Source organism: Artibeus jamaicensis, unplaced genomic scaffold (genome assembly GCF_021234435.1).
Source record: "Artibeus jamaicensis isolate MK-2021 breed Jamaican fruit bat unplaced genomic scaffold, CSHL_Jam_final contig_484, whole genome shotgun sequence".
Classification (NCBI taxonomy): domain Eukaryota; kingdom Metazoa; phylum Chordata; class Mammalia; order Chiroptera; family Phyllostomidae; genus Artibeus; species Artibeus jamaicensis.
The window spans coordinates 3917151-3941273 of NW_026521859.1; the positions used below are offsets into that span (position 1 = coordinate 3917151).

General features: G+C 39.8%; 1 protein-coding gene across 1 annotated transcript in view; it reads left to right on the forward strand.

The window, feature by feature from the left end:
- PKHD1 (PKHD1 ciliary IPT domain containing fibrocystin/polyductin) overlaps nucleotides 1-24123 on the forward strand; it is a 461864-nt gene that overhangs the window by 229981 nt on the left and 207760 nt on the right. Inside the window, exons 51-52 of the mRNA XM_053668316.1 lie at nucleotides 11094-11159; nucleotides 17895-18023. Of these exons, the coding sequence (XP_053524291.1) occupies nucleotides 11094-11159; nucleotides 17895-18023 (195 nt within the window). The remainder of the gene's footprint in view (nucleotides 1-11093; nucleotides 11160-17894; nucleotides 18024-24123) is intronic.

Sequence of the window (24123 nt, forward strand, 5' to 3'; positions counted from 1 at the left end):
GGAGCAGCGGAGAGCACAAGTGATGGAGACCGAGGGAGCAGGGATGAAGAGTGAAGCCAATTTGGAAGCTGAGAAGAAAAGCCTTGGAAGGGAATCCGAGGTTAGGATGGTGAGAAGGTGTGAAGGGCTGAGCTGAGGACTGGGGAATGGGCTCTCTCTGTCTTGTGTCAGGACACAGCATCAAGGTGAAGGGTCCAGGAGCCTCATGTTGTAGGACTGGAAACCTTCCGTGATTTCAGAGAGCAGATGGCTAAAGGATGTCCTTATCTTCTCACTGCATTTCACGGGAGATTTCCTTTGACTTCCTGGTGTTTGTCTCACACTCTTTTCTACACGGTGTCAGCACTGGTCACTCTATGAGCACTGCGATGTCCCCTTATGCCAACCTCACCTCTATGTGGTCCGTAAGGAGAACCTGTCCCAATGGGTCTCTAGAATGACAATTGTATTATAAATTGCTTTTAACAGATCCTGGTCAAATTCAGGAGAACTCATCAGCACCTCAAGTCCCAGCCCCTGCCATAAGCCAGACTCCCCCCTGAGGATGTAGAGAGCTGGGCCATTGTCCTGAGCACCTTGTCCCCGTCCCTTGTGCCTGGCTATTTGTCAACTGAGTCTGAGCTACACTTGAGCTCTGGGACAATTAAATTTCGATAGCACAAGAGAGGGGAGTATGGTATTTTCCTGATGTTTTTTATCTTTGCCAAATGGATTGTTATATATTTTATTTGTACTGAATTGCACTGTTCATATTTTATTTCTGATTAGTTGCATCCATAAATGTAACCTAAAGCTATAAAAACTCAGGATGGACAGAAAGCCTGTGACGGTCTCACCACTAGGGTGGAATGCAGCCATTAGAAGAGCAAATAGTTGCTGTTAACTTTAACTATGACTGTTCAGTTGCTATATATATATATATATATCCAGTAAAAAATTTAATTTCAGATTGTTCTCATTCTGCTACTGTGTGTGCTCTTCAGAAGCAAACCCATTGGTCAGATTCTGTTCATGAAGTGTGAACTAATTTCAATTCTCACGTAAGGCAATACAATAAAGGAACTTTTGGAGCTTCAAGAAAAAAATCAAATCATGCAGTTACAGATTTTCTTCCCCTTTGATAGTATTATTTATTGAATTAACAGCAAAGTATACCATTATCCTATATATAGACATATATGGTATAAATATACATCTGTGTATGTGTGTATATATTTATATGTAGACGTAACTATGTATGTATATATTGCATATATATGATGTGGATGAACACTTTAGTATAAAATTTTTTTATTAGGTAGTTTTCTTTATTTCACCCTTTGGATAATATGAGTTGGGAAAGGAACAGGAAGTTGCAGCGGGTTGGTGGGATGTGTAATGAACTTGGAGACCCTGGCTCCTTGGAGAGGCTTCCTAGGGCTCCAAGTAGTGGCTTTCAGGGCCATTGGTGCCTCCTCCATCCTCTGGGCCCTTGAGGTAGGTAGGAGGCTAGAGACACTTGCCTTCCCATTTCTGGGCTGGCACCATGAGGACGTGAGGCTCGGGAGGAACCCGAGGCTTGTGCTGCTCTCCTTGCTGGGGTCCCACCACACAGCTAGGTCAGGTTTGTGGGTTTGCCTATGATTTGGGGTTTCCTGTGTGTGAAGTTTACAACACATTTAAGAAGGCTAATGGTAGCATAAGGTCAGTGAGGACCTTATGCTAGCAATAGAGTTCCAGCAATAGAGTTCCAGCTCTGTGCCGTGCATTTTACACGTCGGTTAGTTTACTTTCACTTACTGTTTTTTTGCTTTTGGGTTTTTTTCGGATCATGTTACTTTAAAGGTCTGTGACTGGGATATTTTACATAAGATACATACAGTCTAAGAAGAAAGCCCAAGGCAAGGCCTCACATATTCCTGGGATGAGAAAACATGGGGCGAGCTGTGTGTAGGGAAGTTTCGTTTCATTGTAGGGAAACTGCTTGATCTCCTTGAGGTGCACCGAGTTTCCTGCCGGACTTTCTGGGCCAATGTGGGGTCCTGCTCCTTCTCCTGGCTGGCGGCTCACTCACAGCCTTGCTTCACTGACAACTGGCTGGGTTTCCTTCCTTTGTTGACCACTTCTAAGTGGAACATCTTTTGTATTGTTTGTTTGTGACCTCACCACATGCCCCAGGACAAGAAATTTTCAAACAGATCACAATTATCTTCATTTCCTCCATTTGGCTACTTTGTGTGTGATTTAAGATACCTGGCTGATGTTAGACCCAGCTGAGAATGGGAAAAATTAGAACCCAGGCATCCTGGTTCCTCGCTGTGGGTCTCTCCACTAGAGTGTGCTGCCCACTAAATAATCATTGATCTGTGACCAAACAGGGTGGGGTGGTGGTGGGTGGGGGTTGCCCCGCAGGGTCATGGGAGAAAACTTCTCACTGATCCCCAGTGGCACAGAAAAAAAATCCTGCACATATAACATGTTTTGGCCCTTGCGTTTTTCTTCTCTATCAAGGCAAGTTTTGTCTTTGTTCAGCAAACATCTTTATGGAATGCAGGTTCTTTGGAAAGCTCATGGCCAGAGCTTAGGGCTTAAGGTTTTAATCAGTGGCTGGCTGGCTATTTTACCTGGGGCATGGAATTATAAATGCTCCACGCCTCAATAACTTCATCTATACAGCGAGGTTACGAATACTTATCTCTTGGAATTGTGGTACAAAATGCCCAAACATCTTCAACGGCGGTTAGTATGCCATGGTACTTTACTACAGATTTTCTCAGTAGATGATTTCTCTAGAATTTTTCTCATTTCCCTGGAAGATGAACAATGTCACAGCCTTGAACTCATCATAACCTTTCTGAAAGGGTCTCGTTTTATTTTCCTTGACTAGATTTTGTTAGATAACTGAGATTCATGATAATATGACATATATGATGAATCGTTCCCATGATTGAAGTTTAATACCACTTAAGCAACTGCTACCCGAAGAATAAGATAACCTTGCTCATTTAAAAATCTCTCTTAAGGAGCTTGGTTCAGGCTGTCCTTCTAAAGCACCTGAGAATTCTGCCCAAGGAGCCGCTTACGAAACAGACTGCGAGGAAAGTGCTTGTGTGCTGCAGGTGGGGAGGACCCAGGAGGGCCAATAGCTGACGATGAACCATTATGAATGGCCGTTGCGAACTGCAACTTGTGTGCCGCACACGGGGAATGGGTATGACTGCGGAACAAGTTTTATATTCCAAGCCCCAGTCAAACCCAACAAACCCATTTTTCCGTTTATACTATTTGATTCTCTGGCAGCTCCTGTCTCCTTCTTACACAGCCAGCCTCCCACTGCCTCTTTCCCTGCAGTTTTTTATCCAGGGATGTCTCAGTTCATGGTGTACTGTTTTTATTTTTTAGTTACATTAACGCTATGAAATAATTAGTCAGCTAATTAATCTGGTTTACAAGCTTTGTAGGATTCTGCAGCTGTCAGTCAGGCCCAGGCCCCAGGCTTACATCTAGTCTCAGCTCTCTTGCCCATGTGATTCCCGTTGCCATGGCTACTGGCTACATCTGCTGACACCCACTCTCTATTTATTGCTTAATTAAGAATTTCACGCTCAGCCCTTATCTGCCTCGAAGAACAAGCACACACTGTTAAGAAATTCCAAATTTAGGCCCAGGCACAAGGAAAGCCTTTCTTGCGGGCTTGGCTGGATGGAGCCTCTCTAACGATCTCCTCAGCATCCCAGCCGCCACCCTTCAATCAAAAACCATTAAATGGGACATAGATAATGAGCATGTAGCATATCAAAAGAAGGATGTTTGCTTGATCCAAAGGAGGAAAAGCTGCTAGGCTCCATGCTCAGCCCCACTTCAAAGGGAGATGAGACTCCTCATCACTGGGGCCTGATAAAGCCTCATTTGTTCTGGGCTTGACTTATGCAAAAGGTCTGGTATGTCCGAGTCCCATCTCCCAGACGTGGAATCCCCCCACCTCTTGCCTCCACCTCCAGCAGCCCCCTTCCTGGCCTTCCGCACGCTCGTGTGTCAGCACTTAGGCAGCTGGGTCCCCCAAAGCATCAGGCGGAGCGTGTAATCACTAACTCTCCACTGACAATGGCCACTTGTAAGGGGGTGGCCAGGAGGAGGTCCCCATCACAATAGGAACACAATTATTGCAGCTGCTAGGGAGGACTCTGCTTCTTCCTGTAGAAATATAATAGGACTTGCCCAAAACAGGGGGACAAGGCTGGGGAGAGGCTGTGGGGGTTGAGAGGGGTGGGGGAAACAATCTTGCGTTGATTATTCATATTCTGACTCTTGGAAGCCCGATGTGGAACCAGTGGGGTTCCAGCAGCTGCTCGTGCACAGCCCGCTCCTAATAATTGTACATTCTGTCAGGGGTCAACTTACTTTTGACCCTGTCCTTTTATATTGGTAAAAGGCTCTTCAGGGCCTACTGTTGGGTTGTGGCAGGGTGCATTAAACACGCACAGCCCCTTCCACTTGCTTTATCCCCCACCCAACCAGCAGCCGGTGATAAATTCATATCAGATGCGGAGCCATTCACCGCTGCCCTCCTGAGTTCACACAGCCCCCCACTCCCACCCAGAGATGCCGGCGAGCCGGATATTGTGTGAGGCGGCAGCTGAGAAAGTCCGCCTGCTAGGTTCCGAGGCTGCTGCGTACCATGTTTTTCTGATCGAACTGAAAAGAGACATGTCTGGCCAGGCGGGCCAATGCTTGTCTCCTAGTGTACCCCTCACCAAGATAAAGGGGGTCATTTGGCATAAAGCTGGGGCTGTTGTCCATGAGGGCGAGAGGGCTGTGGATAGGGAGACAGATGGACTTTATTGTCTGCACCAGGTGCCCTGAAGAACTCAAGTCACAGAAGGCTCAGAAAAGATGCTGCTCACTTGGGGAGATCCTGAAAATAAGGAGGGCTTTTCTAAGTTCACGGCTAGAAGATCACGGAAACTGCTTAGGTTTCTCATTTTTTGAAGCGTTGAGGGTGCTGGGATGGAGACTGTACCCTTCTGTTCTCCAGCTGGTCTAGAAGGCCCTGTGCAGCTCCTGGAGATGGAGCAGTTAGGATCTGAGGTGGAGAGCAGGCTCAACTGGCTCCTCAGATCTCTTTTCAAGGATTCTACAATATAAGCAGAGCGCTATCAGAATCCTTCAAAACTCTGCAGATGTTCCATGCTGAGTCCCTCTAAGGCAATCTATAGCATTCTAGTTAATAAATTAATTTACATTCTTCTAGCAAACTCATTCCCCAGAGATCCCCAAGAATTTTTGCTGGTGACATAACTGACTTTAGGGAAATGCACTTAACTTCATGGCAAAAATACAGAGAACGCAACAGGAGCTGGAAATGGGAAAAGGGATTTTTGTCTCTTGATTACATGTGACTTCTTCAAAAGGAAAGGGAAGGAAGAAAGGGAGAAACAAAGAAAGAAGGATGGAAGGAAAAGTTGGAAGTTAGAATCGGGGGAGGAGGTAAAAAAGACAAATGGTAATAGAGAGAATACAATAAAAAATTTTAAAAAAAAGAAGTCAGGATCAAGTACTTTTTCTACAGACCAGACTGAAGGACCTAATGCTCAGTGACCCTGGGAGCTAAGCCTTGGTTCACACGGGGCCACGCCCGGGTGCTGTCTGCGGTGTTCGAACTCCACTTCCTGACTCGGGTTCCTTACTTATTCTAGTGTACTAGTAGTTTTCCTGTGTTTCTTTCTGTAACCTGTACTTACCGTTTAACTCTATTCTGCCTAAACCTTAGATATTTGAGTGCCATCTTCACAATGTATTAGGGCTCCTATACTATTATTTACTGAAGATTTTTCTGAAATCAGTACCCACACTCAATTGTTAAAAATACCTAACCTGATCTCAAGCAATAATATTTATAAAATCATGCATTTAATGACCTAGTACTTTTTAAAAAATACTTTAAGATTTATGGCTATTAAAATAGAACTTTTGTGCCTCATATTTTATCATCACATATTTTATATTTGGGGAATATAATGTGGTTTGTAAGCTTTTGGAACAATTGCTTAAAAGTAGGAAAGGTGAGCACAAGAATCTCCTATTTTATCTGGGTTTCCTCACTTGTTAAGAACACCTGTTTCTGAGAACAAGCCACGTTTTTGAGAGTATGGTGAAAAGGAGGCTGTAAAATTCCTCAGTTCAGTACTTTCTAAACGTGCCTCCTGGGCACACAGCTGGAATGCCTGCCACCAGGCCTCTCCCTGGAAGCTCTGGTTCTGTAGAGCTGCACCGGGCCCAGGAAATCACAGGTGCCCCATGCGTGGCAAACGTTGCTCTGAGTCAGAGAAACAATTGTTATTGTTCTCTGAGTTAATTAAGAAGATTTAATTGAACTAATTCTCAGGACTGTGGTTAATGCAGATGTATCTGTCTTTTCAGCGTCTCGATCAAGTTCTTTTACTCTTAAAACAAGTTATACTCTTTCAAGTATGTATGTTACTAGGCATAATAATGGAAGACTCAGAGGGGATCACAGGATTTTCATTTAATGTTTCTTTGAAGGTTTTTAAAAGATCCTGTGTTACAAGGGCCAAGGTGACTCTGTCACTCTCTCTGGGAGGTTAAAATCAGACAGAAGTGTGGCCTCGTGAATCAGACTTTAGCTGCCCAGGGACCAATCGACAAGTAAGCCTTCTCTGTAGCTAAGTGAAAGAGACTAATGTCTGAAGAGCAAGGTCAAATTCACTGAGCAGGTAGGAAGAAACAGAGTGGGAGTGTGTAGGTGTGTGAGGCAGATCCAGGACAAGAGGTGGAGGCAGAGGATATGACCAGCTACGCTGAAAATGCAGAGACAGGACCAAATCCAACAGCTGGTTCATGAAGACAGAGCTGGAGTCTGGGCCCAGGGCAGACAGAGGCAGAGAGAGAAGCCATGAGCCAGGGTGAGAATGGATGAAGTCCATGGATAAGAATGGATGGAATGGATGAAACTACAGACACAGTTGCCGTTTTGTGTTCTCTCCGTGTGTAGTCAGTGGCTGACTCACGATATATCAGGGGTGTCAAACTAATTTTCACAAGATATCAGGGGTGTCAAACATCAGCCTTGCGGTTGCCTTCAAAGGGCCGAATGTAATTTTAGGACTGTATAAATGTAACTACTCCTTAACAGTTAAGCTAGAGCTCAGCGCTGCCGCCCAGTAGAAACAAGGTGCTGGGCCAAATAAAACAAGGTAGAGGGCAGGATTCGGCCCGTGGGCCTTGTGTTTGCCACCTGCGCACTATATAAATGTGGGCCAAATGAGAGGTCCTAATATGTGCCTAAACCTCAATGGCAAAGTGAGAATAGAGGTAAAAATGAAGAATGTAATAGGAAGGGAGTCTACAACTTGCTAAGATGCCTTGTATTTTTTCTTATTGCATAGCTACTTATTTATCCCTCCAAAATTCCAAGAGAGAATGGGACCTACTCAGGGAGAGAATTGTTCATTTTTCTCTTCCCTAGTGCCCTAGTGAGGACAAAGTTTACCAGGAACAGCACATAACTCTGGTAGGCACGAGTATCATTTCTGGCTGAGTAGTTCTCTTTCCTCTCACCAGGAGCTCTTTTCTTAGCACATTTCTCTCTTCCTCCTAGATGTCTGTATTTATAGCAAGCTCAGATCATAATTGTCAGAATAATTTGGGAATAATTGACCCATAAGCTTCTTTTCTTTCTGAGGACCAACCAGATACTTTTACAATATGGGAAGGATCAACTGCAGTGATGCTCCATTTATAAACAGAGTAGATTAGCCGTTCTCATATTACAAACACAGAATCAGAAATCATAAGCACTGAGAAAACATATGTACAACATCACAGCTTGTGTAAGGCTTTTAAACTCTTCCCAAGACAGTACCTTTATTCTCAAATGATTTTCATTTCTCTTTGCATTTATCCAAATTGGAAATGACACTTAACGTTTACACTGTGTTTTACACAGTCAAAGCACTTAACAAATTTTAGCAGAGCTGGTTAAGTTGCTTACAATTCTGAATACCATAGCTTATCATGATTAGGTGCAGCTGTAAAAAAAGAGTGAAGAGAATAAACGCATATTTCTTGGGTTTTGCTAATTGGTTCTTAGAATCAGAAGCATGCATAATAACAGTGGTAATAACAGCTCATTTATTTTCTATTACGTGCCAGACACTACACTGAGAATATTGCATAGGTTATTTCATTCTTTCTTCCCAATAACCCTAGGAGGTAGATAGTAGGCTTAGTCCCATTTTTCAGATGAAGTGACCAAGGTTCAGAATGGTGAACAACTTGTCAGTTGGTCACTGGGAACTGAAAGATCCAGTGTTCAAATTTAGGCTGTGGGACTCCAGCACCCACATTCTTCCCCACCACTCTCTGCAGTTCCGCCTTCGTGACACAGAAATGGTGTGTGGGAAGAAGCGACCCTCTGAGCCGGAGCTCACATGCTCTGACCTGTCTGCAGAAGGACATGTACAAGTGGTAGGGGGATAGAAAAGATTAGACTTCTCCAACCTTCTCTCCTTTTGGTAACTTTTCTCCATTTGCTCTGGTATGGAAACTACTTTTCTCAAATTGAATGATATTCACACATTCGCTTTAATCAAGGGAGCAAAAGCTTTTCAATGTACAGTTTGGTTTCAGTGTCTGTTTGGGGGCAGAGAGTTCTCAGGAGGTGAGAACCATCTTATGCTTGTGTAGAGTCTGAACAAAGTCAGTGTCTACTCAGTTCAGAAGCCACAGGTCCAGGGCTAGAGACACAACAGCTCCTTGAGCCAGGAAGCCTTGGTTTACCAAGCACGGGTCTGAGTGACTTAGTCGATGAAAGGACAAGTGAGCCTATGACAGTAGCCCGATATGTCGAGGGTCAGCCTTGTGAGGGTTACTTATCACAATGGTCACTATAATGTGTGATAGGTACAGTTTCTTTTTCACCTAGGTAGGGCATTTTGGATATATTGATTATTTTTCCTCTACTTCAAATTTTATCATCTTCCTTGTGTGAAAAATGATGTTTCTATTCTTCCCTTTCCCCAACCATTTCTCTTATAAGTATAAATTATACTTATTTGGGGTTGAATAAATCTGTAAAATAACTAGAGTGGCTTTGAAAATGTGTTTACATGTAACTTTACTTTTTTACTTCCCTTACCTCAGTGGCTGTGTCTTAAGGAAGAAGGCACAGATGAACTGAAATCTACAACTTCCTGTGAACTATTGACACGGATGATTTTTTTATAAGATCTTTAAATGAACTTATTTCCCTTTCTGAATGATTCCTGGGATTTTTCTCATTTATCTTTCTTTGAGTTTAATTCTATTAAAATATATCAACCCTTTCTCTTGTAGAAGATTATTTTATTGTTACAGACTTTTGCATGTTTTTAGATATTATCTTGTTCATATTCTTTTTCACTTTTCCTTCTGATTGAGCCTAACTTTTAAAAAATTTTGTACTTTGGTTCCTTTAAGAGGATTGTTTGCTGCTTTTATTCCTTTAATTTGTTGTAATTGTCAGTTAAGCACTGGGTATCCAGAGCTTAAATGGATACTATAAGCTTAGGATTTCTAGATTGGTCCATGAAAATGAAGTATCCAGCAAGGTCTAATGTCCTAGGTACATGAGAAAAACCCCTCCCTCAAAGATTTAGAAACAGAGCTAACAAACAGTTGATGTAAAATCTTAGATTAAACACAGTGGATGCTGGATAAATGTTTGCTAAATTGAGAGCTAGCTTAAGGAGAAGTATCATGGTAAGATTTTAAAGTGCTTTTTGACTTCCGGAAATGCATAGATCGGTGTGAGCATAAGTGGATCAGTTAATTTTATTCTAGAATAAAAAGAGATAAGAAATTGGGCTAGTACTTTATTATTATTATTGTTCTTAAAGACAGAAAAGTGGGTGACCTATGCAATAGGATAAAGAAGTAATACATGAGAGGTCTTGCAAGTAGTGACACAGCAGAACATGTAAAAGAACATGTTGGCCATTGTACCTGGTCTCACAATGTGTACAGTATTAGGAGGAAGCCACAGACTCATGTCTCTCATACTGGGAAGAAATTTAAATGAGAATAACAATCAAAATGAGAATAGAAAAACAGGAGAGATCTCATCACCTATTCCCTTGGGGATGATTGTCTTGGTAATGTTCAGAAGCTCATGCTTTGTAATTAGGAAGAATGATCCTTGGTCTATTTCACTCTGCGATGGAAGAAAGGGCGCAAGGTTCCAGGGAAAGGCCAGTGGAGAACATGGGTTTGACCAAGGTCTCAAGGCTGCATGCAGCCTTCAGCAGCCCTGGGCACTCCAGTGGTGGGAGGTGCTGACTCCCATGACGTATGATAAGGCAGAAAGGTAATTAACCAATAACAGACAAGGTGTTACCGAAAGTGGAGTTTGTGCACCTGATTACTAATTAATCAGGCGTGAGAGCGCCTCGTAGATGCACTCACTATTTAATTATAGCGGTCTCTCCTGGCAAAGGAGCATATGTTCCCAGCTTAATCTACTGGTTTATACTGACATCAAATTGTCATTATCGGAAAGAATCAGGCCTTTTGATTATTTCCACTAATTTATCGAACACTTAAAATTAATGGACCCCAGGCCTTTTAAATGTGCTCAGTTGGTTTGGAAGATGGAAGCAGAAAAGGGGAGTGGAGAAAAGCCTTCATTAAAAGGACAATTTGTTTGGATGAAGTAAAGCAAGTACATTTTATGGGTGAACTGAACTCTATTGGTGAAAAACATTAATTCTAAAAGCTGAACTTTCAAAATGTTAGAGAGGAAATAGGGTATGAGGTGTGCCCTGCTTGACCAACATTGCCTCCAAAGAACATATGGCTAAAGGTTTTTATCCTCTAATTATTGATGTGCCAGTTCTCTGGGAGACCTCACTGCAATTAAGTTTAATCAAATAAAAGCAATCAAAGTCAAATGTTGCAAATCAGTTGTTAGACTAAGTAACCAGGACTTCATTTTTTTTATTTTGAAAATTTAGTTATGTTGGCGAGAATATAGCACAAAGCTGCCTTCTCACATGTGAATGACTTTTGTATTAAGGTAACCTTTGCATCGCATCTAAGTTGTGGCTTTTTGTGTTCAGTTTCAGGTGAAGGCCAAGTTCAAGTGATTCTCCAGGTGAAGGAAGGTGTGCCCCCAACTATTGCAGGTGAGTATTAACCCACACAATAAAAGCGCCTCGTACAGCAGAATGTCCTCTAATAACAGTTCTACAAGTTCTTCACATCCTATTGTTCATAAACAGGCATGTAGCAGCCCTGAAGCTTTTATGCCGAACAACTCTCTGTTGTGCCAGCCCTACAGCTAAAACGTGTCTGTATGCCAAAGAAAGATATAAGAAGGGCACATTTCAAAACATTGGAAAGTAAAAACTAAAAGACGTAAATAAGCACATTTTATAAATCCTGGGCCATATGTGCGCACAGGAGTCCGGATCTGCAGCTGGGCCATTTGGCCCCCACCAAACGGAAAGAAAAATTCAGGGTATCTCAAAACTTTAATTGTTCCAGTAATTTCAGGAAATCAGGGTAAACAAACCATCCCCAAACGTCAGATGGTTCTGTGAAATCGTTCTAACTCATAAAAGCCAAATTTTCAAAGACAAAATGACTCATAAGTACCTTCTAATGTATTTCATTGTTTGTTTTTGTTTATTCTGAGTCAATTTAACTCTGCATTTGCAGCAGGGATAAGTCTTTTCAAAGGCTGAGCTTTCCTTTGATTTTCAGTGGCATTTTTGTCGCTTGTCAGAGCAGAACCCATGCCAATCAGAAAATCATAATTCCTCCACTGGAATTAGTAAATAACTGAAGTAAAGGCACTCAACTGGAACTATGGGCTAGAAGTACTGATGGTTACTGCTTCATGCTTATTAAACTAGAAAGAATGTGATTCTTCATTTTCATCACTGTTTCTGAGCTGCCATAGCATTTGGCTCTGTCTAGCCCTGGTCTTTGTTTCTTTTTCTTCTTTTGAAATAACTAAGAAACTTTATTCATCCTCAATATGAAGCAACTTTTTTATTTTTAATTTTTTAAATTATTTTTTAAATTATAGTTGATGTACAATATTATATTAATTTTAGGTGTACAACCTAGTGATTAGGCATTTGTACACCTTACAAAGTGACTGCCCAAATGAGCCTAGTATCCATCTGGTACCGTACATAGTTATTACAATATTATTGACTATATTCTCTATTTTGTACTTTACATCCCCGTGATTATACCAGCAATGTGCCCTTCTTAGTCGCTTTCACCTTATTGTACCCTCTTCCTGACATTTCTTCCATCTGGTGACCATCAGTTTGCTCTCTCTCTCTCTGAGTTTGTTTCGGTTTTGCTGTAGGTGACTCAAAAAAGCCTTAATTGAGTGCCTCTCATGTGAGTTATAAGGGAGACAGTGCTGGGCAATGGCCTTTGTCTTTGTGGGGTCTTATGGTCACCTGGGGTATCTAATCAAGTGACTCAATTTCCTTTAAAATAACTGTTACGAAGGACAAGTATTTTACGGTTCTCCTCTCTCTGAAAGGTCTGTGTCCAAAATCTCAGAAGAGATTAAATTTGCTGGTTCAGTCCTCATTTTTGTAGAGAATCTAGCTGTTGGGGAAGCTGTCATGCCAGGGCCCTTCAGAGGATCCTGGAACATTTATGGTGGTCTTCCTGGTTCAACCAGCCATAGTCGGGGTGGCATATCACAGCACTTAGTATAAAGACTTCTGCATAGAGGGCTCCGTGGAAGGATGCTGTGCATGGCCAGCATCCAGTGACTTTTCAGGAGGGGTCGGTTTAACTGGAAGATGCTTGATCTGGTCTGTCAATTTACTCGGCCTGCTGAGTTAATAGAAAGCCAATGTTTTATGGAATTCTAGAATTTTAATAAGGAAAGATATTTACATGCTTTCCAACCCAGTTGCCTTATTTTATAAATGAGGGCAGGGAAGCCTAGAGAGTAAAGTTTACTTAATCACATCAGTGGTCAGCGGTTGAGCCTGGATGAAGTCAGTTTTCCAGCATTGCGTTGCAGTGTTCTTTCTTCTGTACCATATACATGCGAAAGTGCTTCAATGACCTTTTGTGGCATATGTGAATTTATTAGTTAGATTAGAATCCATTATATATAGTAAGTTTTCCTAGCCCATACAGTTTTGGACAAAAAACCATCATAAAATGCAGGGAGTTACAGAGTTAGTACATTATCATTCTTTAGAAAGAAATTCAAATATTAATAGGGTTCTCAGACTTTGCCTGATTACCATAGTACAGGGTACATATGTGAGTGTCAAAATTTAAATAAATATGGGTGTGTATTTTGCTTAATGAATAGCTCTATGAAAAATAGTAAAGTCATTACAATATCAAAAATTCTTTGACAAAACAAGAATGGAGTATTTCATGGAGTTCTAACTATATGTTAACCTGTTCAGAGATTCAATATGAGTACGTAATGAAGGTGAGAAATTTGGGTTACAATATCCTGCTGCAGAGAGCCTCTTAGCTCACTCAGTTTGTTGAGGGCTTATTCTGTGTGCAAGGTTGTGTTGGTCACTGTGGGCAGTTGTGGACAGGAGCCTCTAGAGACAACAGAAATTAGGGGACATATAGGCCAGTTATCAGGAGAGGTAGAGGAGGTGATGGTGATGCAACTTGTTGTCCAGGCACCTTGTGGGTTGGGGCACAGATTTATGTGACTTCGGGTCAAGATGGTGCCTAGTTTTCAGAATACCCCAGTAAGGGTCTTTCATGCTCCTTCCACACTATGGCTTTGTTAGTGTCCTCTCAATGCCAACATGGGATTTATAAAAGAAGGGAGGGAGGGGATGGATGAAGCAATCCACTTTGATGGAAGATAAAAATATTTCTGAAGAGGCTTTGCTTCAACCGCGTTGTCTTTTCAGTGGGGGCTAATTTCAAATGTCATCCACAGTCATATGAGATGTTCTCTCCCTGAATTTGCCAACCCTTTTCCCACAGATCTAAGTTTATTTCCTTTCCACTGGTCATGAGAATCTGTCACCACTTTTCCTGTTTAAAGTCAGCTCATCCCTTTCCAGCAGACAATTCTTTGCCTTAGGTCGTTAACCAGTCCTTCTTTGCTGGCTTCTTCCAGTTTATTGCTTCACATTGAAGCAAAATAAAACCAAATTTATGCACACTTACCTAATTCTTCTGTAGTTTATATTTCTTCTGCAAACTTCCCTAAATACTAGCTTTCTCCTCATGCACGGCTATAAAACCTGGGGTAGTTGAAGGAATAAGTGGAAAGGGCAATCTTTAACTCAAGATAGGAAGTTCAAAACCTCTTGAAGTTCTTCTTATTGTTGAGTGACAGATTTGTAGAGCAAAGCAAGTTGAGGCTTCATTACAAATGTTGGTTCTGACCAAGATTTATGGACTCCAATATCAAAACAAGTCTAACTTATCTAAAGTTTGGGAAAACAGATAATAGGCTGAGAGTCTCCAATTTTAATGGTTCCTCAGTGAACTGTGTGGGTCATCTGACCCAATGTTGTCCCCTCCTTCTCTCCACTGCTTTCCTTAGTCCACTCCCACCCGCAGTGGTTTGCCCCTTGAGCGCCCCACTGAACTCTGCTCACCGGGATCACTCACGCCCTCATCAAGAAATGCAGTGGCCACTTCTTGTTCCTTCTCTTATCAGAAATTTGCTATCAACAAGATCATTTTTCCCCTCTTGGCATTTATTTATTAGGCTTCCAAGACATTCCTCTCTCCTGGTTCCCCCTGAATATCTCTGATTACTTGTTCTTCAACCATTATAGGCTTTTCCCTCTCTCTAGCTTTTATATTAGTAACAGTCATATAGGAGCCAGATATTAACTATATAGAAATCTAATAACTCTGCAGGAGGCTAAAACATGTTTTTTAATCCATTAACTGTTCTTATCTTAAGGAAGGTTGGTATAGAATGATCAGTTTCATTCATGATAGCTTTCCTTACAATCTCTACCTTAAGATGTATTTTGTTCAATTAAAGACATTTTTAGCCATCATATAAATGAGACTGAAGATGACAAAAGTGAAGAATGTTTCCCACATCTGTGACATAAAATTGAAGTAATTAAGGGCTTTAGAGGTTGGCATAGGGTGTTAAACTTATTGCCTGTTTAAAATATCACTAGAAATAGGGCTTCAGGACACCTTTTTCCTGTGCTCCTGCTGCTAGTTAGTGGCCATTTCAAATGTCCCCATCCTATCCCCATCTGAATGTTTTGGGTATAGTATTGGAAAGGAGGCAAAATTGGAAGAAAACTTAGAAAGGCATTGTAGTATTGGTTTTTATAAGATATATATAAAGCCTCTTTCTGAGTGAGTTTCAAAACATTGCCTCATTTTCATGGTGTGGGGACCAAGGGGTGGGGTAGGTGTGCTAATTAAATTGCCTAGGATTTCCACTTGACCACTATATTACATGCATTTTTAAATTATCCTGGGGCCCTAATTAGACCATGACTTACAAGGAGTTGAATTCAGGTAGACAAAATAATTGGGTGCTTCCCGTGGTCCTGACTGCAGGCTTTTCTCTCATCACACCGCAGTCCTCTGGAACTATCACAACCTTCCTCGGAGCTTCAAATACACCTCTTGGGCTGATGATGCCAAAATCCGTCTCTCTGACTCAGAGCCCTTTTCCATCCTTCATGTTTATAGTTATTCCCTGCTTGCTTTGTATTTTTACCTGGAGGTATCACAGAAACCCCAAACTCTGTATGGCCCAAAAGGAATTCATCAGTATATGTCTCTCTGCCCATCACCACCCATGATGGAAACCCAGAGGTCATTCTTGACTCTTCCATCTTTGTTACCCTTCACATGCTGATCTCTGATTGTTCCTGCAGCCTCATTATTTGTCTCCTTCCAGCTCTGCAGCTCAGCACTTAGAACTACCTATAGTTCCTTTACTTGATTTCTTATATCTTGCCATTGCTCAAGCTCATCACTCCATCTAGAGTGCAGACTCTTACCCATGTTCTCACCACCTCCCACTGCCCCTTTATTTTTATAGCTCCCAAACCTTTGAAATGCAGCCCAGATGCTCCTTCTCCAGGACGACTCACCTGACAAGGTCTCACTTTCTCCCTTGGTCTGGAACCATGAAAAAGAACTCCCAATATTTGCTTACACAACTTACACAATGCTGTCAAACCCTTGGGGCAAACTGTGGTATTTTATTTCTTTTTGTATCTCAACATTTTTAAGGACAATTCTGATAAAGATGGCACTGATTATTTATGCTTATGAAATTATTAACAAGTAATGGATGAGATCTGTCCTCATCAATCATGTGAGATCCCCATCATGTGAGTTTTTGAAACTCCCAGGAATGTTTTTAGCCTGAGAAAAAAACATTTTTCATAGAACAAATATATTTCCCCTATAAGGCTTAATTAATGCCATTTGTGGTTTAATGTGAGCTACTTAAAGTAATACTGAATAAAAGAAGATCTGTACTGGAAGGAGAATGTCGAGTCATCTGTGAATCTTTTCATTCTCCTTTGAGACCATCTCTCTGCCCTGTGACTCTGTAGTAGGGATCACATTCCAGAAAAGAACACTTGGGTACAGTTCAGCATGGTGTGCATGAGGAGGTACTGGGCATTTCTCACTGGAAATTAATAGAATTATGTTTCAATTTCTTAATGGAGAGGCAGGTGGGATGGTTGAAAAGAAAATGCCATTTGATCATCAGTGGGAGAATCAATAAAAATCATCTGGAACATATGAACTGTATGTAAATTATTGCAATAAACGGTGTCCAGATTTTTATCCTATCTTTAACATTCATTAAGAAGTGTGAGAAGATCATACTTTTTGACTCAGTGATTCCATTGCTATGATTCTAATTTAAGCAAAAATCAGGATTATCAGCATTTGCATAGAGTTATTTACAATTCAAAAAGTGTTTCTCTAACTGGCTTATTTCACTTAGCATGATATATGATTTCACTCATATGTGGAATCTAATGAACAAACTGAACTAAGGAGGAAAATGGGGACAGACTCACAGAGTAGGATGACAGCTAGTGGGAGGGGAGGTCAGAGGGTGGATGGATCAGGCAAAAAGGATAAAGGACTCCTGGACAAGGACAACAGGGTGGTGCTGGCTGGGGGAAGGGGTTTTAAGGGGACTAAATGGTAATGGGAAAAATAAATTTTAAAAAAGAAATTACCATTAAATTTCTACCAATTTTGTCGTGGTGTCTTTGATGATATTAAAATCTTTGATGGTTAAAAAAGAACACTAATAAAACTTCTCAGACTAGTTGAAAATAAAAATGGCAAGAGCCCACAAGACAAACATTAGGAATTAAGTAAATTATGGACTTTTCATGTGATAGAATATTATATAGCCAATTAAATTATGTTTGTAAGAATTTTTAATGACATTAGAAAATGCATATGAAAAAATACTAAGCTAAGTAAAATAAGAATTGGATGTGAAATTGTATATATGTTGTAATCTCATATAAAAATGCTGAGAAATTTTGGAAAGAAACACAAATAAAAGGTTAATGGCTATTATCTCTAAGTAGAGAAGGTAAAACTGATAATTACCTTTTCTTTTTCTTTCCATATTTACATCTTTCAAATATTTCCTAAGCACATATAATATTTATAATAAGCAAAAATACAACTGGTTAATAACAAAAGGAGAATGTATTTTCCTTAGAAGTGAAGGGAATCATTGGAATAATTACTTGCTTTGTACCTGACAAGGGTTTTTTTTGGAAGTTTATAAAATATTAAAAAGCAGCTGCTTTTGGAGGTGGAAATATCACCAGCATTCTAAATGGTAGTAGAAGTTGGGAGTTGTCATAGAGAATTAGATTTTCATTACTTTTTGCTACTTCCCTTTTGTTTTCTAGTTTCTACCTCGGCGCCTGAATCAGCTTTAAAATGGTCCCTCCCTGAAGCCTGGGCTGGTGTTGAAGAGGGCTGGGGAGGACACAACCATTCCCTTCCGGGCCCTGGGGCCGACGTCCTGATTTTACCCAGTGAGTGAAGCAATTCATGGATTAAATAATCACAGCCAGACTGAATGAGGCCAGTCTAGTTGAGGATTATCTGTCATTTAAATATAGAGTACAACACTGTAAAGAATGTAGAAATAAGAAGTCACTTATATTTACACCTTTATGGGGTTAAAATAGGAGAGGAATTGTGTAATCCAGTGACATCTAGAAAACATAGCTCAGCCCCACCTTCATTAAAGGTGGAATAAGTAGTCACAATGCCAAATGGACTTAAAATCATTGACTAACTAGATAATTCTTTATGTGTTACAGAACACATTTATAGTCTATGTTAAAGACAGAACTGGTATATGGGAAGAAGCAATTTGCAATTGGCTCTTTATCTTTTGGCTTTGTGAAGCTTCTACAGATAGGAGTGAAAAAATAACAAATAAGTTCTTCTGTTGCTATGATTTTTCAAAGATTCTAGAAAAGGAACAGGTAAATAAAATTGAAAAACAAAAGTCTATCTATCATCTATCTATATATTTATTTATCCATCTATCCATCTATCTAGAACTTTCTCCATACATACAAACATATAGGAGAAAGATGACTCCTCAGATATGCTGAAACGCACAACCATACTTATAAAATTCTTTTTTCTTAAGAGTTTTGGAAACTCTCAAAAAAATCTCTCTAGACTGAGAAGAAAATATTTTTCATAGAATAAATATATTTCCCCTAAAAGACCCAACTACATTTATAGTTTAATCTGAACTTAAGTTAATACTAAATAAAAGAAGATCTGAACTGAAAAATGAATGTTTGATCATATGTAAAGTAATAATAATAGTGTTACTAAACATTTTTTGACAACTTACAGCATGGTAGGAATTATTCTCCATGTATTAACTAATTTAACCCTCATAATGACTCTAATATAAGTGATAGTATTACTCACATTCTTACTGACAGAGAAACAGAGGCCCAGAGCAGTTAAGAAATTGCTCAGGGTCACACAGTTTGTAGTTCAGTAGAGTCAGAATTTTAACCTAGGTAGTCTTATTCTAAGTTTGTATTCTTAACCAGTCAGGTACATTCTTTCCATAAAAGGACTAAAATTAAACAAAAGATAGTAGTTGTGTTGTTTGCTTTATTAGCAATGGAAGACGAAGGCAGAATGATTAACACATGTTGACTACCTTTCGGGCTCTGGTGGTGTACCTATAGCTGCAGAGAGCATTTTCAATGGAGGTCCTGCAAGAATTTTTAAAACAGGTGACACCTAAGTATTTAGTTAGGGGTACTGATCTCTCTTAGATTGTCAAATAAAAAATGATGGCAGCCAAGACCACAATACCTGTCTGGTATAAATGAATGAAAATTATACCTCTTTTTTGTCAGATTGGCAAAAATACAGGGTCCCACATAAATGACACCACTTTTATATTACAAAATCTGTTACAAAATCATAAGCATGTAATTCTATGACATAACAATATCATACTCAAGCACAATAGATGACATTTTAGGTAAACTTTTCAAATTAAAACTATAAAGTACTACGCCCAAATTATTACCCTGCCAACCACGCTCAAGAAGGCATTCCTTCTGTCAGACCCTGTACAGTGTTGGTGTACCACAGGGTTTCAGTAATCAGTTCACGTGTGCCACGAGATGAATGAGATTGAAAATCAGTGGCATAGAGAGGAATGGGACAAGAGACTATGAGTTGACCTGTAGGAACTTAAACTATTACTATTATTATTAATGAACTCTTCCATCTTCCACCTCTCCCAACGGAGGATGTAACTTTTTGAATAAACAAGCTCATGAGTCATTCCTATACCAAAAGGAAAAATCTGTTCTGTCTCAACCATCTCTTTGATGAATCTAGCCAGCAGATTGGCCCTGGGCTATGGTTTCTCCCACTAAGCAAGCTGTTTCTCCCACTCTATGCAGGAAGCAAGAGAAGCTTTTGAAGGTTGCCAAGTTTTTAATATCCTTTGGGACCTTTATGCTGAGTGAGGAGCAATCTTAGCTATCTTGCTTGGCATTGCAGTTGACTGTATCCATTTGTGCCCTGGTGGCCCAGAGCTCTGGCATGCTCATCATCCTTCATTTTTTTTTTAATTTTTATTTTTTATTGTTGTTCAGTTAAGTTGTCTCCATTTTCCCCCCATTATTCTCCCCTGCCTGACCCACAGCCCTCCAACATTCAATCCTTCCCCCACTGTCATCATCCTTCATTCTTTTGTTCATGGTCAACTTATATGATGGACCTAAACTCTCCATATACGTGCTCTTAAATAGCACAAATCAGTGTTTTAGAAAAGGGTGGGTAGGGGCTTAGGCATCGGATGTATGGAGTATTGTATCTTTAGTCAGTCCTTTAGTATCATTGTGAGAACCAGGGAAGTTATAATTTTTAAAACATGCAATTATTGTTCAATATTTTTAATTTTTAAATGTAAAGATGAGTGAATGAAAACAGATATATAATATGTAATAAATGAAGTCCTTACTCTTTTCCTCTAATAAGCCCTCTTTGAACTCCAGCAAATCATCTTATAGCAGTCAGCACTTGAATTTATTGTTCCATTCAGTTTTGGGCCTTACATGGAAGCTGTTCTGGCTTATTTTTCTCTTCTGATTTTTGAGACACTCTGATATTTTGACCTCTAATGGACCTTTGGCTTTAATTTACCTTCTCTTTCTACCTGTGGTTTGCATTCTTAACCTTTTCCTGGCTCTCTTTCTTTCCTAGTTTTCTTTGAATCAAATACATTTGTTCACCCAAGTCTGGAACAAAACAGGTGCTCAGTGAGCATGGGTGGGATGCAGTGCATACATCCATGCGATCATTCATAATTTCATACCAGAAATAAATCTGTGAGTGTGACATGGTATAAGATTTTACAGGTCCGTGGAAAATGACATCTCCTTTGAACAAATTCCTAATAATTAAGACTTTTATGATGATAATAGCAGCCACTGTAACTTGAGTGCTTGGTGTGTGTTACACACTGTTCTATGTATTCCACAAGGATTTTCTCCATTAATTCTCACTACTTCTTTATGTGAGGATCCTGTTATTATCCTTCTTTTTATAGATAAGAAATACTGGACATAGAGAGTCTAGCTAGTAGGTAAAGAGGCTGGGGCAGGAAATCAATTTGCTTCCAATGCCCTAACTCATTCTCAGATCATTTAAAAAAACTTAACAACCCCCCTCATTCAAATCAGAGTAGATTTTATACTGAATTTATACTTCTCTGCTGGCTGGTCACATTTTTCCCTTCATGTGGAATTAAAATGAAGAGAACTTTACTATTTACTCTACTTGAGGAATTCAATCCCACCGCATTCCCATTAGGTGCACACACATGGAAAAACTGGAGAAACTTCCTGAAGAGGTACCTCATGTAATGAGCCATTGGTGAAAGCATTTGCTTTGCACCTGATTACAGATGTAGTTGTAACTCAAGTTAACACTCCTTTCCAATTCAGTTTAACCAACATTCACTGAACATTCATTGTGTTCAAGACACTGAAGCAGATGCTTCTGATGTGAAGCTCCAAAGGCAAGCCAGATATAGCTGTGGCCTCTAAACAGCGAGTGATCTAAGCTGGGTTAAGAAAACACATAATAAATATAAAATAATATAACAAATAGCTGTAATCAACACAGAAGTGCTTAGAATCAAAGTGTCTTAGGCAAGTAAAAGAGAGATGGTTTCACGGAGGAAGAGGCATTTGAAGTGGACCTTGAAAGATGGGGTAAGAGTCTTAGGGGCAGTATGAGACTCAAAGGCACATAGGGGAGGTGGTGATGCTTCAGGAAACAAGGAGGGGTTGTTACCTAAACTAAACCTGGGTTCACATTTCGATTTTGGCATTTACCAACTGGGTGATGTTGGACAAATTTTAAACCTTTTGGAGCTTCATCTAGAAGGTGAAGGCTGTAGTTACTATCTCATAATGCTGAGAAGATTAAATGAGATGACGTCGGCACACGTGGCCATTGCATGGAGTGTTGGCAGTAATGGAATTATAGATGAAAGCTGTGATTTTTAATGTATCAGGTCCTCTTTTCTTTCATTTTTCCATCTGGCTGCCCCTCTTGGCCTCTGGTATTAGCAACACTTTGTATTTGCTTTCCAATGGCTTATTATTTAATTCTCACAATATCTTTGGAAGCTAAATAGGTAATAACTATTATTACAGTAAAAACCCATTTTTACATAATACGATTTTAATGGAACTGCTGATTTTATAAAATGAAAGTGACTGGTAAAGAAGATTTAAGTGATACTTTTGAACCTCTAATATAATTTTATGGTGTTTTGTGTATTTTAATTCATTAATAAAGGAAATGTGTAGAACATTCCCATCATTATTCAAATAGAATAGCATAATTTTTCAATAAAATTCTTTGGGTAAATTGCCTATTTCTATTTTCTGGGAAATCAATTTTATGGAATGACCTCAGACCCATCCTATTCCATAAAAATAGGACTTTACTATACTAATAAAAGATATCACTATCTTAAGTATGCCACCATTTTCCTTTGAGGAGTTCTGTCTTTATAGACATTAGATTTTTGAAAGAGCTGTAAATTCTTCTTGGTGGTATTATATGGAATAAGCTGAGATAATCATGAAGAATTTGCTTTTGTAGTTTAGTTTATGATAACTTAGCTTCACACAAAGAGGTATGTCTGATTGTCTTTCCCTCCTAAATATTGGGAGAATTATTCTAAATGCATTCTAGACCCCTTAAAAAGTGGGAACAAGATTTTCAAGTTTGAAAGTCCCGGTCTTTCACAAGAATATCTGGTCGATGGGTAAAATGATCGTGCTAACTTGTACTTCCTGTTTTGTCCTGAACTGATCTAAGAGGGTTTGTGTAAGATGCTTCCAGCACCTTCTCAGAGGAAGTTTCAGCCATGAGAGAATGACACCCTTTTCACACAGACTTAATGAAAGGAAAGTGTGTTATAATTTCAAATGATATAATTCTGATTTAAAAGGTGCAGATATGGCACCATACAGCCTCCGACATGTGTGTGTGTATGTAGTATAGTTTCATGTGTTCCATTTTCTGTGTTACTTTGAACTGTCCTTATTTGTAGACAAATGGGAGAGTCCGTTTTTCTTTTATAATAGTTTCTTTTTTCCCCCCTGATTTTCAATACCTGGATACTTTAAATAGTAAAAAGATTCATCAAAATCATGTCATGTTCAAAGCTGGAGATATTTAATACCATCCCTTGTTAAATTTCAAGGCATTATAGTTGGTGATATAATGTAAGATTATCATAAATTAGGGAGTATTTTTGGGGAGGGGTTTCTATTAAATGTTGTTACTATAGCACTATAATCTTGATTTACTATTTGTAAGGCTGAAATTATAATTTAGGGCAAGATACACATAATGCAAAAATGTAGGTCTTCACCATCAATTAGAAATTAAGTGTTATAAATATTAGTATTCTCTCTGTAGCTTAAGTAGTTTTTAAAATTCTGGTCTTGTCCCCTTTGGATGGAACAGAGTGTCATACAAACTGTCACTGCATTTATTCTAGATCATTAGGCAGTGGGACAGAGGATACCTTTAAACTCGAGTTATTGGGATCTTTTGTATAAAGCATGATGTCAGAATGGTGACTGTTGGTGTGTGTGTTCTAAAAATCTATCACTACCTAAAAAAAAACACCTAGAAACTTAACAGCTTAAAAAACACATACATTTTATTTTGCTTACAATTTTTCAGGGTGAGGCTAGGCTGGGATATTCTAAGTGAGGTCTTCCCCGCATTATAGTCAGATGGTTGCTGGGCTGCAGCCATCTAAGGGCTCAACTTGTCTTTGTGGTCTGAGGTGGTTCACTCATGTAACTGTATGTTGATGCTGGCTACTGGCAAGGAGCTCAGTAAGGAAAGTCAGCTAATAGGACTCAGTTCCTCCCCACATGGGTCTTTTGGGGCTTTCTCACAGTGTGGCCACTGAATTCCAAGAAGAAACACCCTAAGGAGTCCCCAAAAGTGACTCCTTAGGGACTTGGGTGGAAGCTGCATGCCTTCTGAGCCAGCCTTAGTTACATCAGAATATCAAAGCTATCACATTCTCTTGGTCAA